At 28.9% G+C, this 25024-nt stretch overlaps 1 protein-coding gene and 2 long non-coding RNA genes across 3 annotated transcripts; all 3 read right to left on the reverse strand.

Annotated features, from left to right (window-relative positions):
• Positions 1–1132: 1132 nt before the first annotated feature.
• Positions 1133–6692, reverse strand: LOC102607739 (persulfide dioxygenase ETHE1 homolog, mitochondrial). Its single transcript, XM_006477879.4, has 9 exons — positions 6048–6692; positions 4082–4210; positions 3878–3985; positions 3063–3197; positions 2042–2083; positions 1874–1933; positions 1726–1779; positions 1515–1539; positions 1133–1405 (listed from the first exon to the last, which is right to left on the reverse strand). The coding sequence occupies exons 1-9, from the start codon at positions 6312–6314 to the stop codon at positions 1317–1319; spliced, it is 909 nt and encodes a 302-aa protein (XP_006477942.2). The 5' UTR covers positions 6315–6692; the 3' UTR covers positions 1133–1316.
• Positions 6693–8024: 1332 nt separating this feature from the next.
• LOC127901260 (uncharacterized) lies at positions 8025–8845 on the reverse strand. The gene is made up of 2 exons (XR_008053405.1): positions 8654–8845; positions 8025–8529 (listed from the first exon to the last, which is right to left on the reverse strand). It is a non-coding gene; the product is annotated as an uncharacterized LOC127901260 (long non-coding RNA).
• Positions 8846–16617: 7772 nt separating this feature from the next.
• On the reverse strand, positions 16618–18843 carry LOC112498228 (uncharacterized). Its single transcript, XR_003065286.2, has 2 exons — positions 18322–18843; positions 16618–16905 (listed from the first exon to the last, which is right to left on the reverse strand). It is a non-coding gene; the product is annotated as an uncharacterized LOC112498228 (long non-coding RNA).
• Positions 18844–25024: the final 6181 nt, after the last annotated feature.

Genomic DNA, 25024 nt, shown 5'->3' on the forward strand with positions numbered 1-25024 from the left:
TTATAAAATATTGTTAAAAAAAATTGAAATCTAAATGGTTAATCTCAAAATTCACCAAAAACGTTGTAACGAACATTTTTTTTAATAAATTTTAGAAATTTATTTGTATACATTTTAAACAATTTTTTTGACAAATTTATTAAAAATTTTGATATTAATGTTGATGTATTTTGGAATTTGTAAACGTAGCATATTAAGAGCAATTTTTAAAAATGTAGTTTCTTTTTCCATCAAAATGAAATCCTTAATAAATTTAAGTAATAAATATTGATTTTTTTTATTATTACATGAAAATTTTATTTGTATAAATTTCTTGGTATTGATAATCACAAATATACCAAATTTTCTATAAATCAATCCGGTGATTTGAAATTTAGAATGGAAGTCCAACCTTAGTCTATTTTCCAATTTTTGTAAGAAAATCAACTTTATTGTTATACAAACACAAGAAATATTTTGTTTATTGGAGTTACCTTGGCTTTGATTATTCATCCATGGCAAAAATTGCTATCAAAACTTTGGATAAGATTATTGAGTTTAGCATTTGTGTTAGACCCATTTGAAATATTCACTTTTGAGAATAAAAATCTTTCACAATGAGATCTTGTTAGTTGCGAAAGTATATGATTACATACTATTTTTTAACTTTAAAACTTGCGGCCTAAGGCCTACGCAAAAAAAAAGGACCTTAGATGAAAATTAGGTAAAATTATTGCATGCTTTTAAAGAAAATATTGCCATATTTTGAAGAGAATTATTGTATAAAAAAATTAAAATAATCAGTCTCCTAGGACAAAGGAGTGAAGTAATCTAGTTGGCCTTGTGCTAGTTGAATTAATAGATTTGCCAAAGAAGGCAGGATTGGGAAATGGGATTGGATCCAACACATGGTAGGGACCTGCTATTCATGTGCTGCACTCAACCATGGACCTCAAATGCTTCATAGTATTAAAAGTACATGAATTTGTCTCTATTGGGACGAATGAGCCAGATATATTTCAATCTAAATTTTTCCAGCCAAGGGATTCACGCATCAAAATTCCAGTGCTCAAACCTTATCCAACAATTCCAAGGCAATTCCTACAACAGAGATTCCAGGACAATTATGACATTCAACACCAACCCACAAAGATATTCAATTATATCTTATTTTCATCATTTCACTGATCCATACATTATGTAGGTGCTTAACAACTTTTTCTTTGTTATTGTTTTGTATTATCCCAATTAAGAGCCATTGTATATCATTTGTACAGAGTAACTTGAACAGCAGGTACCGAGGTTATCACCATTTGGGCGTCGCCCAAGGAAGCTCATCAGGCTTTGGAGGTCAGATCTTGCATTCCACAAACCAAATTTGCCGGAACTGCTATGTCTATCATCTTTGGATATGACAGGTTTAAATCTGTCAGTGAAAAAATTTGTCCCAGTTGTTAGTTGTTTTACAGATTAAGAAAGGACTACAACTAAATATAAGATAAATCAAACTCAACATGTAATTTGCATATACTCACTTTCCATTATGGATTTGAATGTTTCCTGCAAAATGTTGTGAAAAGTATTGTCATAAAAAGAATACCCAAAATGAAAATCTAACCGAAACTCTTTTAAGGAAAAAACAATGACAATCCACCTCCCAATTAGAAGGGCTCTAACAGTTAGTTGATAATGCAATCACGAGTAATCCATAGAAATAAAAGAATTCAACATTAGCCAAACAAGTACCTCATCTTTCGTTAGGCGAGGATTGTACTGAATCTCCTCTCCCACTGTGCTTACCTGAAATTCATATCAGTATAGTATAAGCAACTTTTACGCGTTATTGGACTATTTCAAATATAAATAAAAGATGCAACATTGACTGTTAACTCACTGTGAATCCCTTGTAATCATGAGCCGGGTAGATTAATGTGTCCTTCGGCAAAGTAAATATCTAGAAACACAAGAAAAAAGTTAGTAACAATTAACAGAAGGCTTGAAGTATTAAATTCTTTTTTTTTTTCACTCTTGTTCTTTTTTTCACAGAACCCCATGTCCTTGCCTGTGAATGCACTGACTTGTAGAGCTGACTTGAACTTCCACCCTTCAAGAAAGTAACAAGTATTAAATCTTTGCCACATATAAAGCATTCATTAAAGATGAAGAGAAAAAAGCATGAAGGTGTTCTGTCTGAGTTAAAAACAAAAGAATAATAAATATGCACACCTTCCATCATTTATAAGATGTTAAAGAAGCAATGAAAACCACATAAGCCCTTTCTTCCCTTTCCTGATACCCCAAAATCCCCCAAAACTTTCTTATGGGAGAGTATTGTTAGAACCTAAAATCTATGATAGTCAAGAAACTTGTGGAATGAAATATCACAGGTAGGTATTCCAAATGGTTTGAATACACAGGATAATATATAACAATAATAAATTTGCCACTATGGGATAAAATTATCAATCACTAGGGAAGCTTGATAATGTAATGAACATCATCCCAAAGAAGAAACATCTTTTCAAAATCAATCACCAAAATGGAAAGATAAAGATGGATCAGCTGAAGAGAAACAAAATATTACAACTATAAAGTGTGTTGTTTTCTCATGGTTTCAAACTAACCTACAGATGGTACTTGAATGCTTATGAAGGAGTTAAACAATATAAAACACCACTGTAAAAACCTGAATCATCCCCTTTTAAAAGAGTTGCATTCTGTCAAAACAACTCACCACAGTGGTTTATTCCACATCCTTTTATGAAAAAAAGCCATTAGTTTATTATCCATGAGCTACCAAACAGAAGATATAAAAATTAGAACACTTCATAAAATCTTAGGATGATCCAGAATTGATAGGAAAGATGTGCCAACTCACACGGCACAACCATTATTCTTTCCAGAATTGATAGGAAAGATGTGCCAACTCACACGGCACAGCCATTATTCTTTGACTAAAACAGGATGCAGTTATTGTCTTAAAAAAATTTCAGCTCTATGTGAGATTCTGATAATTGAACATTTATGAATAATTATCTGAAAAGATTTTCATTTCCTGATCAAGTAGTTTTAAGACCCAATACCTGAAAATCAGTCCTCCCGCATCCACGTATCAGTAAGGCATCTCCAGTGAATGCCATCCTTGGTTGAGGCTGATCAGGTCCTTCACCAGAAACATAGGTAACACAACCCAACGTATGGCCAGGAGTAGCACGAACCTGCACAGCTACATTTGATTTAGCAAGCAGCAAAATTTGCAGAAAACTAAATCTATAAGTAATGTCATATACAGCGACCTGTAGTTTACAAATTTAATTTCAATGATTGTTCTTCACAGAAACATAAAACTTCTATCATTCATATGCCATCTTCAATGAAATAAGTTTGATAACCACTTAGCAAACAGATATCCAGAAAAGTGATTTCTTGCTCTGCGGACTCAATATTTTAATCATCAGAAATCCAGATCAGAGATCCACACCATTCTGCGTATCACATTTTCTAAAGGTCTGAAAACACTCAGCAGATCATATCTGCAGCAAAACTAGGTAATCATATTAGAATAAAGTCCAGACAGAGGAATGAACTTGTACAATAATTTTATTTCTGAGAAACTTTCTGATGCAGAGAGGCCTTTTTGTCATCGTTTTTTGCCATTACTTTAGGCAATTATCAACTGATGCCTCAATCTATGCTTTCCTCCAGACATCATCACAACCATATCTGCTTTGTCATTCACTCTGTTGAGCTCCTACTGGAAAGAAACCTAAAGGAAACTATTGCTTTTGTGACAGATTGGTGCAAACAGGACATCATATCAGGCTAGTAACCTTATCCCCATAAGAAATAAATTTTAAGATTTGCTTAGTGCAGCTTGGAAGCCACCAACTATACATACCTCAAGGAAGAGATCACCGAAAGAGACTTTATCCCCATGTTCAACATGAAGATCAGCCTTGGAACCACTTGCTTTTGATATAATAGATTTCACTCCCGGAACCTTACTCTGCAGCAAACAAGTACATAAACAAGCACCAATTAAGCCATGTAAAAATAAGACATCAGATTCACAAGCAATGGTAGAAAATGAATACTAACAAACCTTAATGAGACCCGTTCCAGTGACATGATCAGCATGTACATGGGTGTTCATGGCATATACAAGCTTCAATCCCAGTTCTTTAATAACATTCAGGTCTCTATCAACGGTCTTGTCGACAGGGTCAATCAACTTCCAATACAAACATACATTTCAAAGGCATTTCAATATGAACATTAGCATAAAAATGAATGTTAAAGGGGATTCAAGTTATGGATTTGCATTTTCACTGCATGAAATTAAACTAATCAAATGGTTTTATGAAATGCCATCATTTCAAGATTCTAGCATAAGGGTAAGCCAAAAATTCAGAATTTGAAAGTGCTTCTACAAAAAGCAGTTAAAACTATTTTTCCCAAGACGGGATTTTGAAGCCTTTTTTGTCTCAAAAATCTAATTGTCTATTTCAACACAATCAGGGGCGGACCTAGGACTTAATATTACCTAGACTAAATTTTAAAATTTATATTTTGAAGTGAACATAAAAATTTATATGTAGAAATAAGTACATTAAATAAGGAGGAACACTAAGAACCTTGTCCCTCTAAAAATGTATTATAAACAAAAATAATTATAAAAAAAGAATAAAAAATAAAAGACAACTTAAATATGAAAATATTATTTTTCAATATATAAATATGACATTGCAACCTATAATAACATGTAATTATATGAGGATTAAAAAATCAATTTAAAATTTAAAATTAAAATAGATCAATACATGTAATTACAATCAATTAAAAATAATAAGTAAAACTTTTATATTTGCAATAAAGTACTAAATTATCAAACTTAATAATTTAAACAATTAAAATTTATTCATCTTTTCAAATTATGAAAGTATTATTAATTAAAAGTTTCAATAATAAACTAAATTCAATGAAACAAAAAAGTGTTTGGGTGCAACTATTTCTTTGTCAAGCGCTCTATCTCCCTTTAAAAAATTAGATGTTCATGATTCTTCTATCAAAAGTTTCTTAAAATACTCAAATTTTATTTTCTAACTCGTCCTCTTATTTAATATAACTAATAAATAAAATGTAAAAATTCATATAAAATTTTATGAAAAATATTGATAGTTGTTACTATATTTTGTTTTTATAAGTACTTTTAATATTAGTGAAGATATTATATTACATTGATTTTTTTTTAATTAGAAGTTTTTAAAAATAAATCAAGGCAATAATAAAATTTTAGCTCCCAAATGTTTTCAATCTATTCAATAAATATATAATTTAATTATTTTATAAAATAAGTCACTAATTTTAATTGAAAATAATATAAATAAATTAAAAAAATTTTGTAAATAAAATAAAAATTTTATTGTTATATAAAATTAATAAAAATATAAAGATAATTGAATTAGGGGAGCCCCTATGTTACAATTAATGTAACATACACACTCAACAACAACCACACAAATAATAGACCCACATAATTTGTGTGGTTGTTATTGAGTGTGTATGTTACATTAATTATAACATAGCATTTGCCTTGAATTAGGAACATATTTGAATAAAAAATAAAAATTTTATTATTATATTACATTGATGAAAATATAAAAATAATTCAGTAAGGACGTATTTGAATATAAAATAAAAATCTTATTGTTATAATAAATTGATAAAAATATAAGTAAAATTAAGTTAGCAACCTATATAAAAATAAAATAAAAAATATATTATTTTACTAAATTAGTAAAAAAAATAAGGGGTATACGATTTTTTCTTGTAGGTCCGCCCCTTAACACAATCCCAAAAGATAATCACAAAACTCCGACCACACTATTAAAGATCTTTCTATAAAACACGCGTGTGCAAAGCACTCATAAAAAAAAAAAGGTACTTCCAGAAAAAGCACTTATGAACAAAGTGCTTTCAGAAAGAAAAAAAAAAGCACTTACAAAATAAAAAAATTCCCAAAACAGCCCCCATTGAACGCAAAATCTTTACAAACAAGAGAGACTAACCAGAGCTGGTTTATCGGGATGATTGACGTCAGCAAGAAGGTAAGTGTAGGTGGAGGATTCCTTCTCAAACGTCTGGCGAAACAGCAGCTTCGATGAAGAAGAAGAAGACGATGTCGTAGTGGTAGAATAAGAATCCATTTGAGAAAGAGGCTTAAACTTGGTGACGGGATGAGGAAGAAGGGTTCCGGTTCTGGGTTTCGGAGAAAAATTGGAAAGAATGTTGGAGGAGGAAAGCAAAGGGGATTTCAAAAATCGCAATTGAATCATTTGTTGTTTATTATTCTTTTTTTTTTTACGAAAATGTTTATCGATCAGATCGAGATAAGCAAAAGAGACGTGTTGAATTATTGTTACTATAATTTATTTATGGTAAGCAGTGAAGATTTCGTCGCTGGATTATATGCTTGTCATGGCGCCCATTATCACTTGGCAGTTGGCGGACTGCACTTTGGACGGAGCTTCTCTGTTTTTTGGGATGGCATAAATTCCCGCGGGGCCCACGAATAATTTGGGCCGGGTATGGACCTCCAAAAAGCATCATAAAAACGATTGGGCCTAATTTGGAGATAAGGCCATGGGCCTAAAATAATGATTTTCATACTTTTTAATGTTTGTATTTTTATTTATTTTATTATTTTTACTCTCATAATTCTAGCATTCCTAATTTTAAAACTGATTTTACGTGGTTCCAATTCCAAAGCCCTCTATTCAACAATTTAAAAAGTAAAAAAAAAAAAGAAGTTAATTTTGAATTATCTTCTGATAAAATGACAATCTTCTAAATATTTTCTAAATTATTGTAAATCTGAACTAACCCTACTTTTATAAATAAGATAAAAAGATTTTCAACCTAAACCCCATTATTTTTTTTTGTCTTTTAAACAGATATGAGGATAAGTTGACATTTCACAAGTAGATAATGTGAAATTTACCCAAATCAAATTACAATTTTATGCCTAGTAATTTGTTATGTACACATTCTAGAAAAGTTACAATTTATTATAATGTGGAATTTATGTTTTATTTATAATTAGTCCAAATTGAAATCAGAATTATTTTTGATTATATGGAGGTTATTCCTACATAAAGTATCATTATAGAGAGGTTTTATCATAGAAAAATTATGAATTTTGGCAATTCTTTTTATCCATCTTAACTATCTTCCCCCTTTTTTTTTGGCTGCATGAGATAAAATTAAATTTTAATAAATAAAAAATAGAAATACACTAGTTAGAGTAACTAATGCGAAGAGATGGTAATATTTTTTATGATACAAAAGCCACGTGCCTGATTATTGACATAATTAATAAATAAGTTGAAACAACATGTTACGATAAATAATCCTATCATATTCGTATTAGACCACCTCAAGATAATTATCGACCCATTTATTACAAAAATTAATTTGTCTTTATCATATAATATGTTTTGGATGAATTATTAATTATTAATTATTGTATCACAATGATTTAATTTTGATTGTTAGATTGTATAATTAAATTTTTAGATGTTGGATTAGTTTAAGTTTGGATGTTGTTTATTACTTTTCATAAGTATTATTTTTATTTTATCTTTTTAAAGTGGTAAAATTGTTAATTGTGTAATTTTGTCTTAATGCAATTTTGTCTTATATTTTCATTTTAGCACTGCAAGTGGATATACTATCAATTCATATGCATATTAGAAAACTATAATGCATAAGCACAATAAACTCAAAATAACTTTATTGCATATCCAATCATACGAATGAATTAGTTTGTTAATATATTAATTACATGTAATTATACTGGTAACTGGTGTTGTTTTTCCTGTGTACAAAAATCAAACAAAGCATTTATTAAAGCATCTGATAGATGTCAATTAGTTATCATTTAAGCAACATAAAACGCTTACACATTGCTGCCACAGCTGAAAAAGTATCAAAATGAAGTAATTGTAATTAACCTATATATACTTTGTTAGTCATGTAAAAATATACCTCTTTATATCATAAATCTATTAAACTTGATATAAATTCCCACCAGAATACCTGGAAACAAGTAAATATTCATGTTAAAAAAAGAGTAAAAAGATTAAAAGGGAAAAGCACCTATATCAGCTGACTGAATAAACACTGAAACTTTAATTAACACTGAAACTTTAATTAACTAAACTTATACTGAATATATATAGCAAATGAGGTGAGCATATTTTTCTCAAGTAAAATCTTGCACAAGACCACGCAGCCTATATACATGAGCAGCAGCATCAAGGTATAGGCTCATCCATTTTTATCCAATCTTCTATTCTTCTTCTTCTTCTTCTTCTTCTTGCTTCTCTCTGTAAATACTGATGAAATACATGACAAACCAATACCCAGATGCGGTTTTTCATGAACAAATTGCGCGGTCTTGAGCAAGATTTTGCTTTTAATTGTTCTAAAACTTACTTACTAGAACAAGATCACCTGGCATTGGAATATGCACCTTATTTCAAGTTGTATCTGCAATACAAAGTCAGCAAAAGAAAATGAGATGTAAGAGAAAAACATTAATAGTAAAACAAGAACATGCAACTTCTATATATAATTAAGCTTTGAGAGAGTGAAGGATTTCATGATCTTTTACTCTTATTTATAGAAGAAAAAAACATATATAGAAGAAAGAACAACATATGGTGTAGGAGAAAAAAACTCCAGTTTGTCCTCTTTAATTATGGTAAATCATTTGGAAGCTCATTGTCTAACTCGTATTTAAAAGTGTAAATGCTTCTTTAGCTTTTAATGAATTATTTAATTAGTTCCTTTATTTAAAATTATCCAAAACATCCATATGGTGTATAGTGCATACATTTCCATTAAAATTTATTTTTATTTTAATTTTCATCGGACACAAAAACTACTAACCCTTGGAAAGTCCAATTTAGCAACTATAAGAATAACGACAAAAACCATTTAACAACTATGAGAGTAATGACAAAAACCTTTTAGGTAATTTTCAAAGCGTTATTATTATTATTATTTTATTACTAGAAAATAACAATTAGGTGCAGCAAGTATTGTACCTTAACATTTTACTATCAAAGAATCATAATATCTTACATTTTACTACTTTGTCGTTAATATTATTAGTTGTTCGTTACATTTCACCTTTAAATCACTAATTTTGCACTTACTTTGAAAAACTATCAGGTTAGAAAATATTAATACAAAGCATATTAACATTTTCTTTCAGTCATTTCTAATTCATTATGTCTCTAATGACAATTTTACCCTTTATATTTAATGAAATTATAATTTTGGAGTAATTTTATGTATAAAGACACTTTTTACCCCTATTATATCAACATGATGTTAGCAGTCGACTAATAATCATGTTTAGAAAGTAGTAAAATGTGAGATTTTGTAATTTTTTTAATTGACAAAACGGAGACCCTAAAAGTAGATTGATAGAAGACATAAAAGTTTCTTAATAATGATAAATTTTATTGAAAATTTTGAACAAATTAAACTAGGTTTTTTAGCCCCTTTTATAACAAACTTAAATATTGCGAATTTTACCAAAATAGACAAATCTGAAATATAATATGATAATTAAATTCTTCTAATCAAAATAAGAAAAAAAAACAATACTAAAATCTGGGTTTTGAAAAAAAGATAAAAATCTTAGAAGAATCAGGAAAAATAGGAAAAAATCTTAAAATTAGGAAACAACTAAGGAAAAAGCAGAATTTCTGGCTCAACCCCGAGGCAAAATGGCACAAGCAATTTCGGGTTAGATTCGTCTCGTTGCAAACTTTGACACGATATATTATACACTGAAAACGAACACCTATATGTCAAATTATGAAATTCGGAATGTACCATACTTGTAATACATAACTACTCAACATTATTAATAGTAAAGTATTAGAGTATAATAATTGTTGTACCTAGATGTCATTTCTTAATCACTTAAATAGTAAAAGGATAATAACTCTTTCTAAAAATATAGGGACTAATTGAGTAATGGATTTAAAACTCGGGGACTAAAGGATCGCTTACCTTATTTAAAAATTAGCTTATGAATATGAGTTAGGTATACAAATTTTAGCAGAAAGATTAGGGTTACTCACATAGTGAGAGGAAAAGGAAGGTTCAGCCACTAGACTCAACTATTGCAGTGAAAGTGAGTTATCAAGCAAATGGGATCCACACTACAGCTTTATACGATAAGAATTTGATAAAATGACCGATCTACATATCTATGTTTAGAAAGAAAAAAAAATTACATAAGCTGAAAATAGTTCTTGATCACGATATAATAAACTTGGAGCAACATTCAAACTAAATTTTGAAAATAAATTCTATCCATAAGCTTCTAAAAATAAAAATAAAAATTGCCAAAACTTGTCAGATATGCAGCAAAAATTAACAATTCAAAGATAGAGTAGTCTTTTTAAAGTTTTGTTTTGTTTTACAGACGTGCTTCAAAAGGACGAGAAAATTGGAAAAGAAACATTATCGTTTTCAGAATGAATAATGTGTAGGATGTCATATCTCAATCATAGGTTTGGTTAAGGTCATTTTTTTTTCCATTATCGATTCTAGCATCAATCACGTTGATTACCCAACAAATATTTTTGGTTTCTTTCATGGATAATGCATGCTTGGTTAGTGTCATTTCATTGCTTACTGCTTAGGTTTTCGCCCTCAATTTTGAGAAAAATTCAAACATCAATACTAGCTATTTCATAAGGCATGTGCCTCGTGCAATTAGATTGATAATGCATTTTTTTTTTTCAATTGTAATTAATGTAACCTATAAGGGCACGGGGTCGTGCAGCATTGGTATTCACAGTTAAAAATCCAACTAAACCTGGCCGGATATTTTTATATTAAAAAAAAAAAGAAATAACCTCCATAACGGCATATAAAAATACTCAAAATCCCTAGCCCCATCCCACAAGGATGGAAAAGGGGATGATTTACCACAGAACTTTACATACTTAATTACATTAACAGATATATACACTCTATATAAATTGAATCATTAAGTTGACAGGTCTTAACTCTTAAGTGTGATTATCCCACCGGATTATGTACAATGTATTAATTAATAACATAGTATTATCAATTATGTACAAATAGCATCATCAAGCATACCCTACTAACTAAGCCTGACCTAGGGGTGGGTCTTTCTTTCAACAAAAATTGAGTGCACAAGATGACTTAAATATTTCATATTCCATAAATATAGGTGGGGGAAGAAATCTCTCAAAGATTTATATGATCATATTTTCGAGCTCCAATTAGTATATCTTTGAATTATATCTTTAAATTATACTATAAAAAATTAATTATCCATAAATGATAATTAATTTTTAAAAAAAATTCAAAGCATACATTAAAAACATATAACAAAACGTAATATCATGATATTATTCATATAAAAAAAGACAAAATATTGACAATCCCTACTAAATTTACATGTTTAGTGTCAGTTTAGTAATGTTGTAGTTTTTAAAATAATTACTATTAGTTATGTTATAGAAATAATTAATCAGCTGTAAATAGAATTAGTAAAACATTTAGTAAAATTTATTTTTAAAAGTGATGTGAGTTTTTAAAAGCAATCATATATATTTAGTAAATCTTATTATTAAACTATTGTAGGATGTGTGATTCTAGAAAATTATTTCTTTCCTGCTTTTTAAAATATATTGTAGAATATGGGATTTTGCCGAAAATAACTTTTAAAAAAATGTCAAATATTAAAATTTAACTTTTAACTTTTTAAAATTATTTTTAAATCTCCTAAAATATAGTAGGTGCATAAACCTCTTCTGGTCAGCGTTTTATTAACATTTTATCTGTTTTTCAATTCTTCAATATCATTTGCTGCAATTGGATGGATTTCAAGTGCAACAATACTGTCAATACATGCAATAATTGTTCAGAAGGTGCCCTCCGTTTCCGACGTTCATGTGCAAACAAAGATGAATCAAATTCGTTATTGAAAAAGTGTGACAGCATGCAAGCATTAATTATTCGGCATTAAAATGTGATCCACGAGCAAATTCCAGAACAGGAATCTCTGAGCATATGACCGTCACCAATTCAATGCTTACAAATTCCCATGAATGACTGGTTTCTTGGCACATGCTTGGGGATCAATCTCTTTCGATCTTCACGTTTATGGCTATGCATTCTAAAAGCCGAAATGTCAGCTTCTGCTTCATTTTTAGGAATTAAATCTTTTTCAGCAAGGGATTCCTTCTACCAAAAGGCAAAAATATAAAGTAAAATTAGACATTCATAAAATAAACATTGGGGTTTTTAATTAAAGATACTCAAAAAGAAGTTATTTAGTTAAATATACTCCATACTTGAAAATTATGTAGGTATGTATTTTAAAATAAACATTGGGGTTTTTAATTAAAGATACTCAAAAATAAGTTATTTAGTTAAATATACTCCATACTTCAAAATTATGTAGGTATGTATTTTTATGTGGTACATTATCTAAAATATCCCTAAAGAAAAATATAAAATACACACAACTCACCTCCAACATGAAATGCAAGTTATGCAACCCAAGAGGGGGGGTGAATTGGGATTTTAAAATTTATGCAATACAATTCGCACAACAATTTAATCTATCGCCTTAATCAAATAAAAAACAATAAATTCAATCATGTACAATATTAAAAGAGTAAGGGAAAAGAAAACAAACACAAGGATTTTTAGGTGGTTCGGCTATCCCCGCCTACGTCCACGCCTCCAAGCTCACCCGCTTGAGGATTTCACTATCCAAGCCTCCCAAGGCTTCAAATGTTTACAATTGACTTCCAAGGTGTCAATGAACCTTTACAACAAGAGATTATATCCCCAATCTCTTCACCCCAAGTGTTTCCCACACTTGTACACTCACAAATTGATGAGAAATGAAAATCACAACAATGAAACTCTCTTTAAGAGTGGATAACAAATTATAGCTCAATAATGGTTCAATAAATGATGATTTGCAAAATGGAAGCTCAATATATGTTTTATGATCTTATATTTGCTTGTGTTAATTCTTAAAATGAAGTTTGAGTTGAGTTTTTATAGTGGAAGCCCAAAAACTACCCGTTATAGGCAAATTCCAACGCTCAAGCGGTTAGCCACATGATTTATCCGGCTAGCCGCTCAGGAACAGTAATATTACCGTTATTTTTGATTTTGCTACAGTAACACTGTTCTCTGAAATTACACTTTGACCCCAAACTTTCTATAATTATACTATGGGCCAAAATGTCAGAACACTTTGCAAATAGATCCAATTTCAGAACTTCCTAAGAATAGTTGTCTTTCCCAAACTTTTTGAAATTATGATATGGCCCCAAATATTTTATTGTTTCGCACAAAGATCCTTTTCAACATAATACTCATTTTTTCAAAGTTCTCAAAACCTTTCACTTTAGTCCAAAATATTCATAAATTATAGTATGGCCCAAAACATTTCAAATGTTTGTAAAAACATCCAACTCCGAAATTTAATACTTATTTAAAATCAAAGATTTCAAATCTTAGCATTTAAGTCCAAATTACTTAAATCCACAAAATACTTTACTTTATAAAAATAAAACCTTTTAGTTTATAAAAAGTATTTAATTAAATTAATTTCTTGAGTTTCTCAAATGCTAAATCAAACATCAATTAAATCATACCGGCTTTACAAGAATTTATCGCACTAATTTATTCGTTGAACTCTAAACGATATTCTTGATGTCGCCGTTGTCTGTTGAGTGTCTTCAATCTTGATTTCACTTGATTCACTTGCATAAATATTATCCTTCAAAAACTAGTGAAAATGTAAAATACAATATTTATTAAATCACTCAATACATATGTTTGTTATCATCGAAGTTACATTATGTATAGCCTTTTAGGCTAACACAACACTCTTTACTTCTTACACTTTTTAATTCCACACAACAAAAACTCACTCCACACTCTCAAAATCACTAATGAACAACCAATGTACTGAGATTTTAGTTTTGCAGCTAGGTGCATTATTCATCCCATGAATAAGGTATTTGAAACTTTATATTTATTTTGTGTTATTTATTCATTTTGTTGATATTATATTATTTTTAGGGTTTTGTTTGATTTGTGATAAATAATAAAACAACTCATATTTCCATTACATTTGCATCATATCACTGTTATTTAATGAATTTTATAACTACATTCGTTGAAACCTGAATTTATTGCCAAAATTTTGTTCTGCACCCGACATACACGATAGTAGTCGTGTATGTATGGATTTACATGATTACAATCGTGCAAGTGTACAAAATATTCTAATTATTATGACACCCTACTATTCTATTGATGCAAAAAATCTATTTTTTCATTATTTATGTCCTCTGACTATCACTAGACTATAGTCGTATGTTTTAATAAGTTACACGACTACTATCGTATACATATGAACTTACATACTACAATTGCACAAATATGTAAAATGTTTCAACTGTTTTGAGACCCTAGCATTTTATTAGTACAAGAAAAATAATTTTTGGGGAAGAAATATGTCATCTAACCATTTACCGAGTCGTGTATTTTTGCAACTTATATGACTTTTGTCGTGTATGTATGAATTTACACGACAATAGTCATGCAAGTGTGAAAAACATGGTAGCCGTTATGACACCTAGCATTCTGTTAGTGTAAATAATACATTTTCTTTTTACTAAATATATCATCTGACTATTTATTGGACTATAGTTGTGTATTTTAGCAAGTTACATGACTACTGTCTTGTAAACTAGCAATTACAAGACGACGGGCGATTTCACACTTTGTTATATACCTTGTTTGATTTTGTTTTTGTATTTGTTGTATAATCATGTGTTGTATTATGAGATCCTAGTATTTTATTAGTGCAAAAGTATTTTTTTTTTAGAAGAAATACGCCATCTGACTATTTACTGAATTGTAGTTGTGTGATTTTAAAAGTTACACGAATTTTGTCGTATATGTATGATTTTACACGACTACAGTCGTGCAAGTGTGAAAAATGTCGTAGCTGTTATGACACTAGCATTTTTCTAGTGCAAAAAAAAAAAATATTTTTTCACTAAATATATTCTCTGATTATTTACTGTACTATAATCCTGTATTTTAGCAAGTTACACGAGTGCTATCTTGTAAATAGGCAAACAGTTCCACACACTATTATATGCCTTGTTTGATTTTATTTTTGTACTTTTTGTATAATTATTTGTTTATTATTACAGGAAATGACTTCAGTATGTGTATCTAATATGTTTCATGGTTATGGATTGAGCAAAATAGCCATCAAACACTTAATGGTACTGAGGTAAGAGGAATCACGGTTCCCCGTTCTACAACATATGCACAATTGATAGAAAGAGTATCTCAAGTTATTTCCATTGATGTTTCTAAATTTGACTTTGAAACAAAGGGGATCATAATAGATGGGCCTGAGTGTTTGGAGCAAATTAATAGTTAGGATGATTGAGTAGCAACTTGTGCTCTCTTAAAACTTATTTATGATTCTGAAATGGGTTGGACCTATGTTGTTTGATGTAAAAAAGTTTTTGTTGTTTGATAAATTGAAGTTTGATATGTTAAAACTTATGCTGATTGTGTTATCATTTTGATGAGTGTTTTAGGTAATTTTGTTCTTTGTCTACGTACTTGACTACTAGAGATGGCAAAACCCCGGGCCGGGTCCGGGTATTGCCATGACCGGACCCTGCCCGGATGCAACCGGTCCGGGTCCGGGTCCGGGCCGGGTTTTAATCCGGGTACCCGGATTTTATATTTTTTAATATTTTATGTGTATATATTTTTTATTTTTTGATAATTTTATAAGTTTTAAATTTATTTCAATAAAATTTGACATGAAAATATAAACTTTAAGTGTTTAAAACTTTATATATGTATAATAAATAAGTCAAATAAATATAAAATATTTAAAATAATATATATTTTATAATTTTTTTTAATAAAATCTGGGTTCCGGGTTTATCAAGTGATGCCCAAGACCGACCCGGCTTCATACCCGGGCCGGGTATTACCCGGCCCGCAACACCCGGGTACGGTCCGGGTCCGGACCGGGCGGGTATTTTTGCCACCTCTATTGACTACAATCACATATTTATGAAGTTACCTTACTGTTGTCGTGCATATATAATTTTACCCGACTGCAGTTATTTATTAAGAGATGAACAATTGATGTTTAAGTGATGGGTAATGATTTATAAGTGTCAAATGATCAATAAAAACACAAGAAGATTATGAATTCTAGTGAGAGGTGTGTGTATCTATTAAGATACTTGACTGTAGTCGTGTATTTGGGCTGAGCATTCCTTTAATTATTATGATTATCATGTTATATCACATATATAATACAAAACTATCTTCTATTCTTTCAATAATATATAGTCAACGTGTATTTATGAAGATACTCAACTGTAGTTATGTATTTATAAAGATACTCGACTGTAGTTGTGTATTTATGAAAATACTCAACTATAGTCGTGTATTTGAGCTGAACATTCTTTTAATTATTATGATCATCCTATTATATCCCATATATAACACAAAATATCTTATATTCTTTTAATAATATATTTTAAAAAATAAAACTATATTTAATTACATCAAATGTCAACTACATCCCTAATGTAACTGTTGCATCTCATAATAACTTATCCAAAAATGACAAAATCACAGTAATGAAGCTCTTGAGAGTGTCACTATATAGTTGGTTACCACAACCTATGGCCAAATAATTTGACAGCCAATATTTTTCGATATCATGTAATATCATCTTAATTGGCAATACGTGTTGACGTCAAGGCCATGAGCTAGAACCTCCAAAGACTGCATAAAAAATGCTCCATAATTACCACTAATAAAATTCATTTATATCAATAATAAAATCACCATTCTTATTATAAAAAAAACTAATATATAATGTACTAAATTGCAAACCCTGATTTTTTTTTTTTTTTTGCAGGATGTTTCATACTCGCAAGATGGGCGAAGGGATATTTGATATCACATCAGTACAGTCTAAATGTTTTTCTTAATATGATATCTTCTGAAGTAGCAAAGCTATTTGCAATAGCTTAAAACCATGACCATCAAAACTAGATAAAACCATAGAGAAATTTTTTTCTTGAAATTAACCAGAGATTTTTTAATTGTCTAATAATAAGATAGGAAGAGTATGGAAAAAGATACAAATAGGGAAGGGAAAGTAGTTCAAATTCAAATCTATAAAGAAAAGAAAAGAAAATGGTAAGCATTTGGCCTTTAGCACAGCTACTTCTATACCAACAACACATGTGACATAATTAGGAGTCCAGGAACAAGAATCTGAGAATGAGAAAAGGTAGACAAAATTTCTTTTGATTTTTTTAAAAAATTAAAATAAATGAAAAGAAACAAAAACACTCTTTAATAAAAATGCCATATTGAAAGATATTTTGACCAATTCACATTGAAAGTCTCGAAATTCTACCTTCTACTACTACTGCTGCTTCTACTGATGATGATGATGATAATAATTAGAAAAAATGAACAATAAAAATAAAAGGGGCCATACATTCTAGCTGAAACTTGCACATGATGGAACGTGTTAGTGCTTCAATTTTTGGTTCAAGGTAATTCCACACTATGAGAATATGAAAGTTGTAAAAAATTTACTTTTTCGTCGAAGTTACAGCTAGTGTAGAGAGAAATGGGCACATCTTCTCATGCAAGCATGAGGAGAGAAATAGAGAGGAACGAAGGAACGGAAACAGGCAGGATGAGACAAGATAAATTCAGGGCATATAGCCGAAAAAACTCTTCAACCAAAAACAGAGTGATACCAAGCATGCAAGTGAAATAAGTGAAGTCGACAAGCATCATGACGTTCTTTGAATCTTGATGCCTATAATTTATTGATGCTACTGCAAGTGCCTGGTGAGGTAGAAAAGAAGAATGACCAAACAATTGGAACTCATTGTTTCTCATAATCAAACTTCAAAAAGTAGATAATCTTCACAAATACAGAAAAATCAAGGAAATTCACTTTCTATTAGCAAATCAAGGAGTTACATATCTACAAAACCTTTCACACTCCATTCATTCTCATTAACATATAAATTATTCTAAGATGCATTTAACCAAATTTGTACACCTTCATCTATTAATACGCCTTGGAAGAGGCAAAATATCAATCAAGTTGCATGCATTTCTAAAAACATTTCATTGTTTTAATAAAACAATAAATCAAACAAATGAACTGACCTTGGCCTTAACCTTGCAATTTCAAACTCAAGCTCCTGAGCTTCAGTATCAATAAAGTACTCAATCAACTCTTCAACAGTATTGGATAAAACCCAAGATTAATCCAACCCATTACCATATCAGACATGATAACAAGAAATGCAACGTTAACCAACTATAAATTATAGGACCAAGATTCAAGAAACCCATGTATGTATATATAAAATTTTACTTGGCGAAGATCTAATATTGATGCTACTTCATGAAATCTTGGCCGTCGATTAGGGATGATTTTCACAGCCACTGAGAATGCCGCCTCCAAGAATGCCACCACCAACAAGAGAGAAATTATTATGGTTGATAAGGGTAATTTTGATGAAGCTATTGCGGCCAAAGGAGAAGAAATTCAGTGAAGAGGAGGAGGAAGAAATCTCGTAAAGGAGAAGAACAAGGTTGAGCATTCAGCGCCTGTGTAATTGGAGATATTTGAGGGTATTTTAGACATTACGCATGTCAAAAGACATATTGTGATAATTTTGAAGTATGAGGGTATAACTACATTAATACAAAAGTTAAAGTTTCAGGGCACACCAGAGGTAAATTCCTGATAAACATAACATATGTGTTACCATTATCAATATATTTTTTTAAACTTTTTTGGGTTTCATTTTAATTATATTGATATTTACAAAAATTAATTATATTTTTATATATTTTATATACTATATTATTGATATAAATTATGATACAGTTAGGGTATTTTATTGATATTAAAAAATTAATAGTATTTATTAATAGTTAATAGGAAACTTTTAGGCCATGTTTGGATGATAGAATTAAGTATAAGATTTGATTAATTTTGGAATTAAATACTTATCCTATGTTTGGCAAGCTTAGTTGGATTGGATTAAGGGGGACTAAAATTTGAATTTAATCCTAAAATCATGGGATTAATAATACTAATTTACACATGAGTTTACATGGGATAAGATTTAAAGAAAAAAAATTGTCCATTCATGATGCTTTTATTTATATAATTTTTTATTTATACCTAATTTAATCAAATAATTTTTATTTTTGATTTACTTAAAATTTATTTTTATTTGCTATCTATGATCCAATTAAATTGGTACTTTTATTTCTACTAACTCTTGAGATTATATTTTCATTACCTGTATATTTAATAATTTATCAATAAAATTAACCATTTTAATAATTTACTGCATTATTGGATTGCACTAAATTTAATAATCACTAATATAATATTAAAAATAATCATGAAAATTAATAATACCATTAATTAATTGATTTGATATAATATTTCTAAATATTTGATAAAAATTAATTCAATATTTAGATTGTTTTGTGTGTTTTTATTTGATTATTATATTATGACTACCAAATAACTTATTTGCAAAATATTTAATTTTCTTATTACTTACTTGTTAAATTTATTTAATTATGATTATAAAATTTCATGAGTAATTGATATTTATATTTAAACATCAACTTAAATGCTATTTAATATTATCTAAATATAATTTAATATAATCTAATCCGGTACTGGACCAAACATGAGACCATCTAATATAATTCAGCTTAATCTAATCAACTTAATTCAGTGTCCTGGACTTGCCATATAATATAATCCGATAAAGGATGTCATAATTTTAAGATGTCAGTGGAGCATTGATCCACTTTATAAAACTTAAGTAGACAATTGAAAAATAAAAGTTTCAGTTTATTTTTAATCAAATGTAAAATATCATCTGGTCTGTAAATATTTGCCCCTTAAATTTACTCGTTACCCTGATTTTAGGGTTGAGCTATTTGTCATTGCTGTAGACAAGATGTTACCAAAGAAATGGTTTGTTCTCTGCATACCAAGCCCTATGCTCCCTAATTTAGAAGCCCAAATATATGGGGCCTCCTGGACTTGCCAGTAGATGTGCGTTATCTTGTGTCTTTTTTCATATGTGCAAAGTGTAATCAAACCTAGCATGGCATCATTTATTGACTATTCCTAAGTAATTGGATAATTAACGTAACACCATATCCGCATATCAACCTAACATTTTGACGGTTTTGTTTATCAAAAACTAGTCAACAATTATGAGATAATTTAATTATTTTGGGAACGAAAGGGAAAGATGATGGTGTGAAAACGAACATATAAGCATATCTCATTATTTTTTATTACTAATATGTTGCCATCAGAAGTTTATTGATATTTATAATTAAAAAAATCTAATGAAACTAATCTAAATAAATTCTTTTATAATTCAAAATCAGATTCATATTCCTATATTTAAGATACATTTATCTTACTACTATTGAAAAGATATATCTACTCTACCTATTTTTATAAAAAAAAAAAATCCATACTTAATTGTATAATTTTGAGAGAAAATGAGAAACCAAACAGTTAAGACTCGAACTTATACCAAACAAATCTCATTAATTATTAATATGAAAGATTGGAGAGAAAACTTAAGTGGAGCACAAATCTGTTGTGCATATACTGAGTGAAAGTACGTATGCATGACATCTCATTACGTATTTACGTACATGACTTAAATGTGGTTTTGTTCTACTTACTGCTGTATTTATATATTTGGATGGTAATGAAAATTTAATTTTTTTTAAAAAATTGGATATTATCATAAACAGTGAATTAGATACTTAGATACCGAACCCCATAATTCAAATAATATTTAAACACCTGCTGGTACTTGGTCCCATTGAAAAGGAAAAAAAGGGGAATAATTATATATATAGAATTTGACAATGGCCATCATGAAAACGACGACGGAAATTCAGAATGTGAAACTGGCCTGCAAAGTCGATAAACTCTGCCGTTTGGATGATGTGTCGCCGAATAAGTGGACACACACAACAAAAACGTAAACGCGGATGCAAATGATTGATGCTAGCTTGCCGACGCGGCTTATAAACGCAAAATCCGTGTAGATTTGATAATTTGCCATAAAAGAATTTAATTGTATTGTGACATCTTACTTGACTTGGCCACGTGGTGCACTTTTTCACTTATATATTAATTATGACGTCAACTTTGAAAATGTAGATTCTTTTTTTTTTTTTTTTTGAAATGGGCAGCATGTCATTTATTAAAGCCACTAACGGTGGAGATACAAACATAATTAAAAATACATATCCAAAATATAAAACAGAAACTAAAATATTGTGTGGATTTACCATGAGATTTCTAATTATTTAAGTTAAAAGATTAACTTTTTAGGTGGAGTGACTTATCACCTTGTAAACTTAAATATATATTTTTTTAAATTAATGTGGGATACAACTCAACAATCTCTCCCTCAGACGAAACCACCATCGGACTCCGGTTTTTTCGTCTGACACACCTGAGTTGTTTTACCACCACATTTCAGTTATTAGTGTCTAGCTCTGATATCACTTGTTCGAGGGACTTAGTAGAAGATTTCTAGATATTCAACCTAAAATACTAACTTTTTAAGTGGAATGACCTACCACCTTATGAACTCAAGTATTTCTTATTTTTTAATCAATGTGAGACACAACTCAACATTGTGATAATCCCTATTTACAATAAAGTAATAACACGATCGAAAAAAAACACTAATTTGGTAACGTAATCAATTGAGAAAATCATAGGAATATATATATATATATATTTATTGAAGTTCGAGAGAATTGTGCACTTTTGAGATTCTTCTTTTACAATGTGCTCGAAACTTTTAAGCTCGTTCAGATTATCTCTCTACTGCTCGTGACAATTTTTTCAATTGATAAAATAACAAATCTGTATGAATTGACCTCCAACGTGCTAGAATTTTCAAAATATGAAGACTAAAAGCTTCAGAATCAAGGGAAAAAAAAAAGCCAAAATAAATATCTGCGTAGAATGAAAGGAGAAAGAATTTTTTTTCAAAACCTAAGATAAAGGCAAAGAAAAGAGAGAGTAAAAAAAATCCACCGAGAGAGGGCTTCGGTGGAGTTTCCCGCTAGTTGACAAAATGGGAAAGCTTGAAGAAGGCTTTGGAATCACTCTCGTGCGATAGAGAAAGAGAAAAGAGATCTACAGGATTTTATGTAGAATATAAAATCTAAACAAAAGTAATGTTCACTTTGAAATCAACGGATCAGAAATAAGATAGCCGAGAGAAAATCTAAGATGCTTAATTACTTAAAGCACGACATCATTTTGAGACATATAGTTGAGAATGACCGGAGCATAGCTACTCTCTGAAAATATATATAGTATTACATACAATATATAGAAATTCGGCTTAATGAAAATTGAAAGCAAAATTATCTCGGCACCACATTTTTTTTGTCATATGTAACCAACACAAAATTTTGATATGTACTTTACACTAGCTTTATTTTTAAGTTTGTATCAATCAACTACTTTGATACTAAAAAATGACAATTTTACTTCTAAATGAATTAAAAGACCATTTTATTTTACAAAATTTTAAAAAATGAAAAAATTAGAATTATAAGAATATCCCTGAGTTTAATAAAAAAATTAAATTTAAAATCCAATATGTTAATTTTTTATAATTATAATTTCATTTAAAAATTATCATGCCAATTTTTTATAATCATAATTTCATTTTATTTGTATGGGGAAGTTTCTTAATATTAATTATAGGAAAGTTTACAATAATTATACGGAGCTTTTCTCTTCATGTTAATTTTTGTAAACTTCCTTATACTTAATTTAATTACAAAAATTAAATAAAATTATAATTATATTATTAAATATATAATTTAATTACAAAAAATAATACAAATAAATATAATTACAAGACGTTACTTTTTATAATTATAATTTCATTTAAAAATTATCATCTTAGATTTTGAGATTTATTTATTTTATTGAATTTAGGGGTATCCTTATAATTATAGTTTTTTTTTCAAAATTTAATAGGATAAAATAGTCTTTTAATTCATTTAGGGATAAAATGATCACTTTTAGTGTCAAAATAGTTGATTGATACAAACTTAAAAACAAAGGTGGTGCAAAGTACATGTTAAAATTTTATGGTGGTTAGATATACATATGACCAAAAAAAAAGGTAGTGCCGAAATAATTTCCCAAATTTAAAGGTGTAACTAAGAATTTAGAGTGTTCACTTTTTAAGCATCAAGGTGTTGTACCTTAGATTGTTGTATATTGTTTAAAAAATAATATGAATTAAAAAATCTAAATTATCTTATGAACATATTAGAATATACAAACTAAGGTTTGCTTTTTTTTTTTTTCAATTAATTGTATGCATTTAATTATCTCATTCCAAATTGTTTTGTTTGAATACTATATCTTATTTTAAATGCAAGCCCAATCGTTTTATTTTTTATAGTAGTTAGAAAGATTGCCAGTATCACTCTACTGAAATCTTATATATACCACTAATTACTTGCTATTTTCATAATAGTTGATAACTTCTCCGTTACAAAAAATTTCAAAAGAAATGAGGGATAAATGGTCATTTGCTTATTTTATTTTATTTTAGGAATATAAAAAGTACTTTATTATAAATTTTGTATTCACGTTGAAACCTATGTGTCCTACTTGTAGTAGTTAAATTATTTCATTTTAGTTATTTCTATTTATATGGTTTATTTAATTAATAATAAATATGAATAAAAGTATATTTAAAAATAGGGAAAATATCCACCGTCCACTTATTTTTTACACCTTTTTCAAAAATACACAATTCCTTCATTTTTTGGCTGGAATCCACCCAAAATTACATTTTTTTTCACTTTTCCACTTCCGTTTGGAATCCGTTAAGAAAACTAACGGAAACTTTAAAAAATGACCATTTTACCCCCAAAACGAAAATTACAATTTCACCTTAAAAATTACAAAAAATAATTAGATTAAATCTAATTATTTTCCCCATCGGTCAATAAATAAATTAATTCCATAACCATCAAATACATGTTTTTTTTTAAATATATCTGTAATTAGAATGCTAAATTATAACAGTAGTATTAAAAATAGCCCAATCTCACAAATCATCAATTGAATTTAAGATAAGTAGAGTTTTATTATTAATTGAGTTATAATCTCTAGTAGTTAAGATTTTTTTGTACTTCATTAAAGTACCAATAATGATATTCATCATTAAATCTTATTATTTTTGGTATTTTTTAAGGTGAAATTGTAATTTTCGTTTTGGGGGTAAAATGGTCATTTTATTAAGTTTCCGTTAGTTTTCTTAACGGACTCCAAACGGAAGTGGAAAAGTGAAAAAAAATGTAACTTTAGGTGGATTCCAGCTAAAAAATGAAGGAATTGTGTATTTTTGAAAAAGGTGTAAAAAATAGGTGGACGGTGGATATTTTCCCTTAAAAATAAGAACAATACTATAAAATTATGGTGCCAGTGGTTATTGGTTATTATTAAAATAGTAAAGGAACAAGTGCTATACATTAATTATAGTTCGGTAGAAATTAACAATCTCTTTAATAGTTACATACAGGTCATTAAAGTCATTTCTTTCTCTTTTTCATATGTATACATATAATAAAAATCTTTTTCCTAATTAAAAAAAAATCTGTTCAAAAAAAGAAAAAGAAAAAGAGAAAAACCGACTGTAATTATATTTCTGTGTCCAATTAGAATACAATAACTAAATAATTTATTAACGTTGATGGATTGGATGGTAAGTGGTAACCGTTAAAGCTTCTTTTAGTTTTCGGTCATTGT

The sequence above is a fragment of the Citrus sinensis genome, chromosome 3 (genome assembly GCF_022201045.2).
Source record: "Citrus sinensis cultivar Valencia sweet orange chromosome 3, DVS_A1.0, whole genome shotgun sequence".
Taxonomy (NCBI): Eukaryota; Viridiplantae; Streptophyta; class Magnoliopsida; order Sapindales; family Rutaceae; genus Citrus; species Citrus sinensis.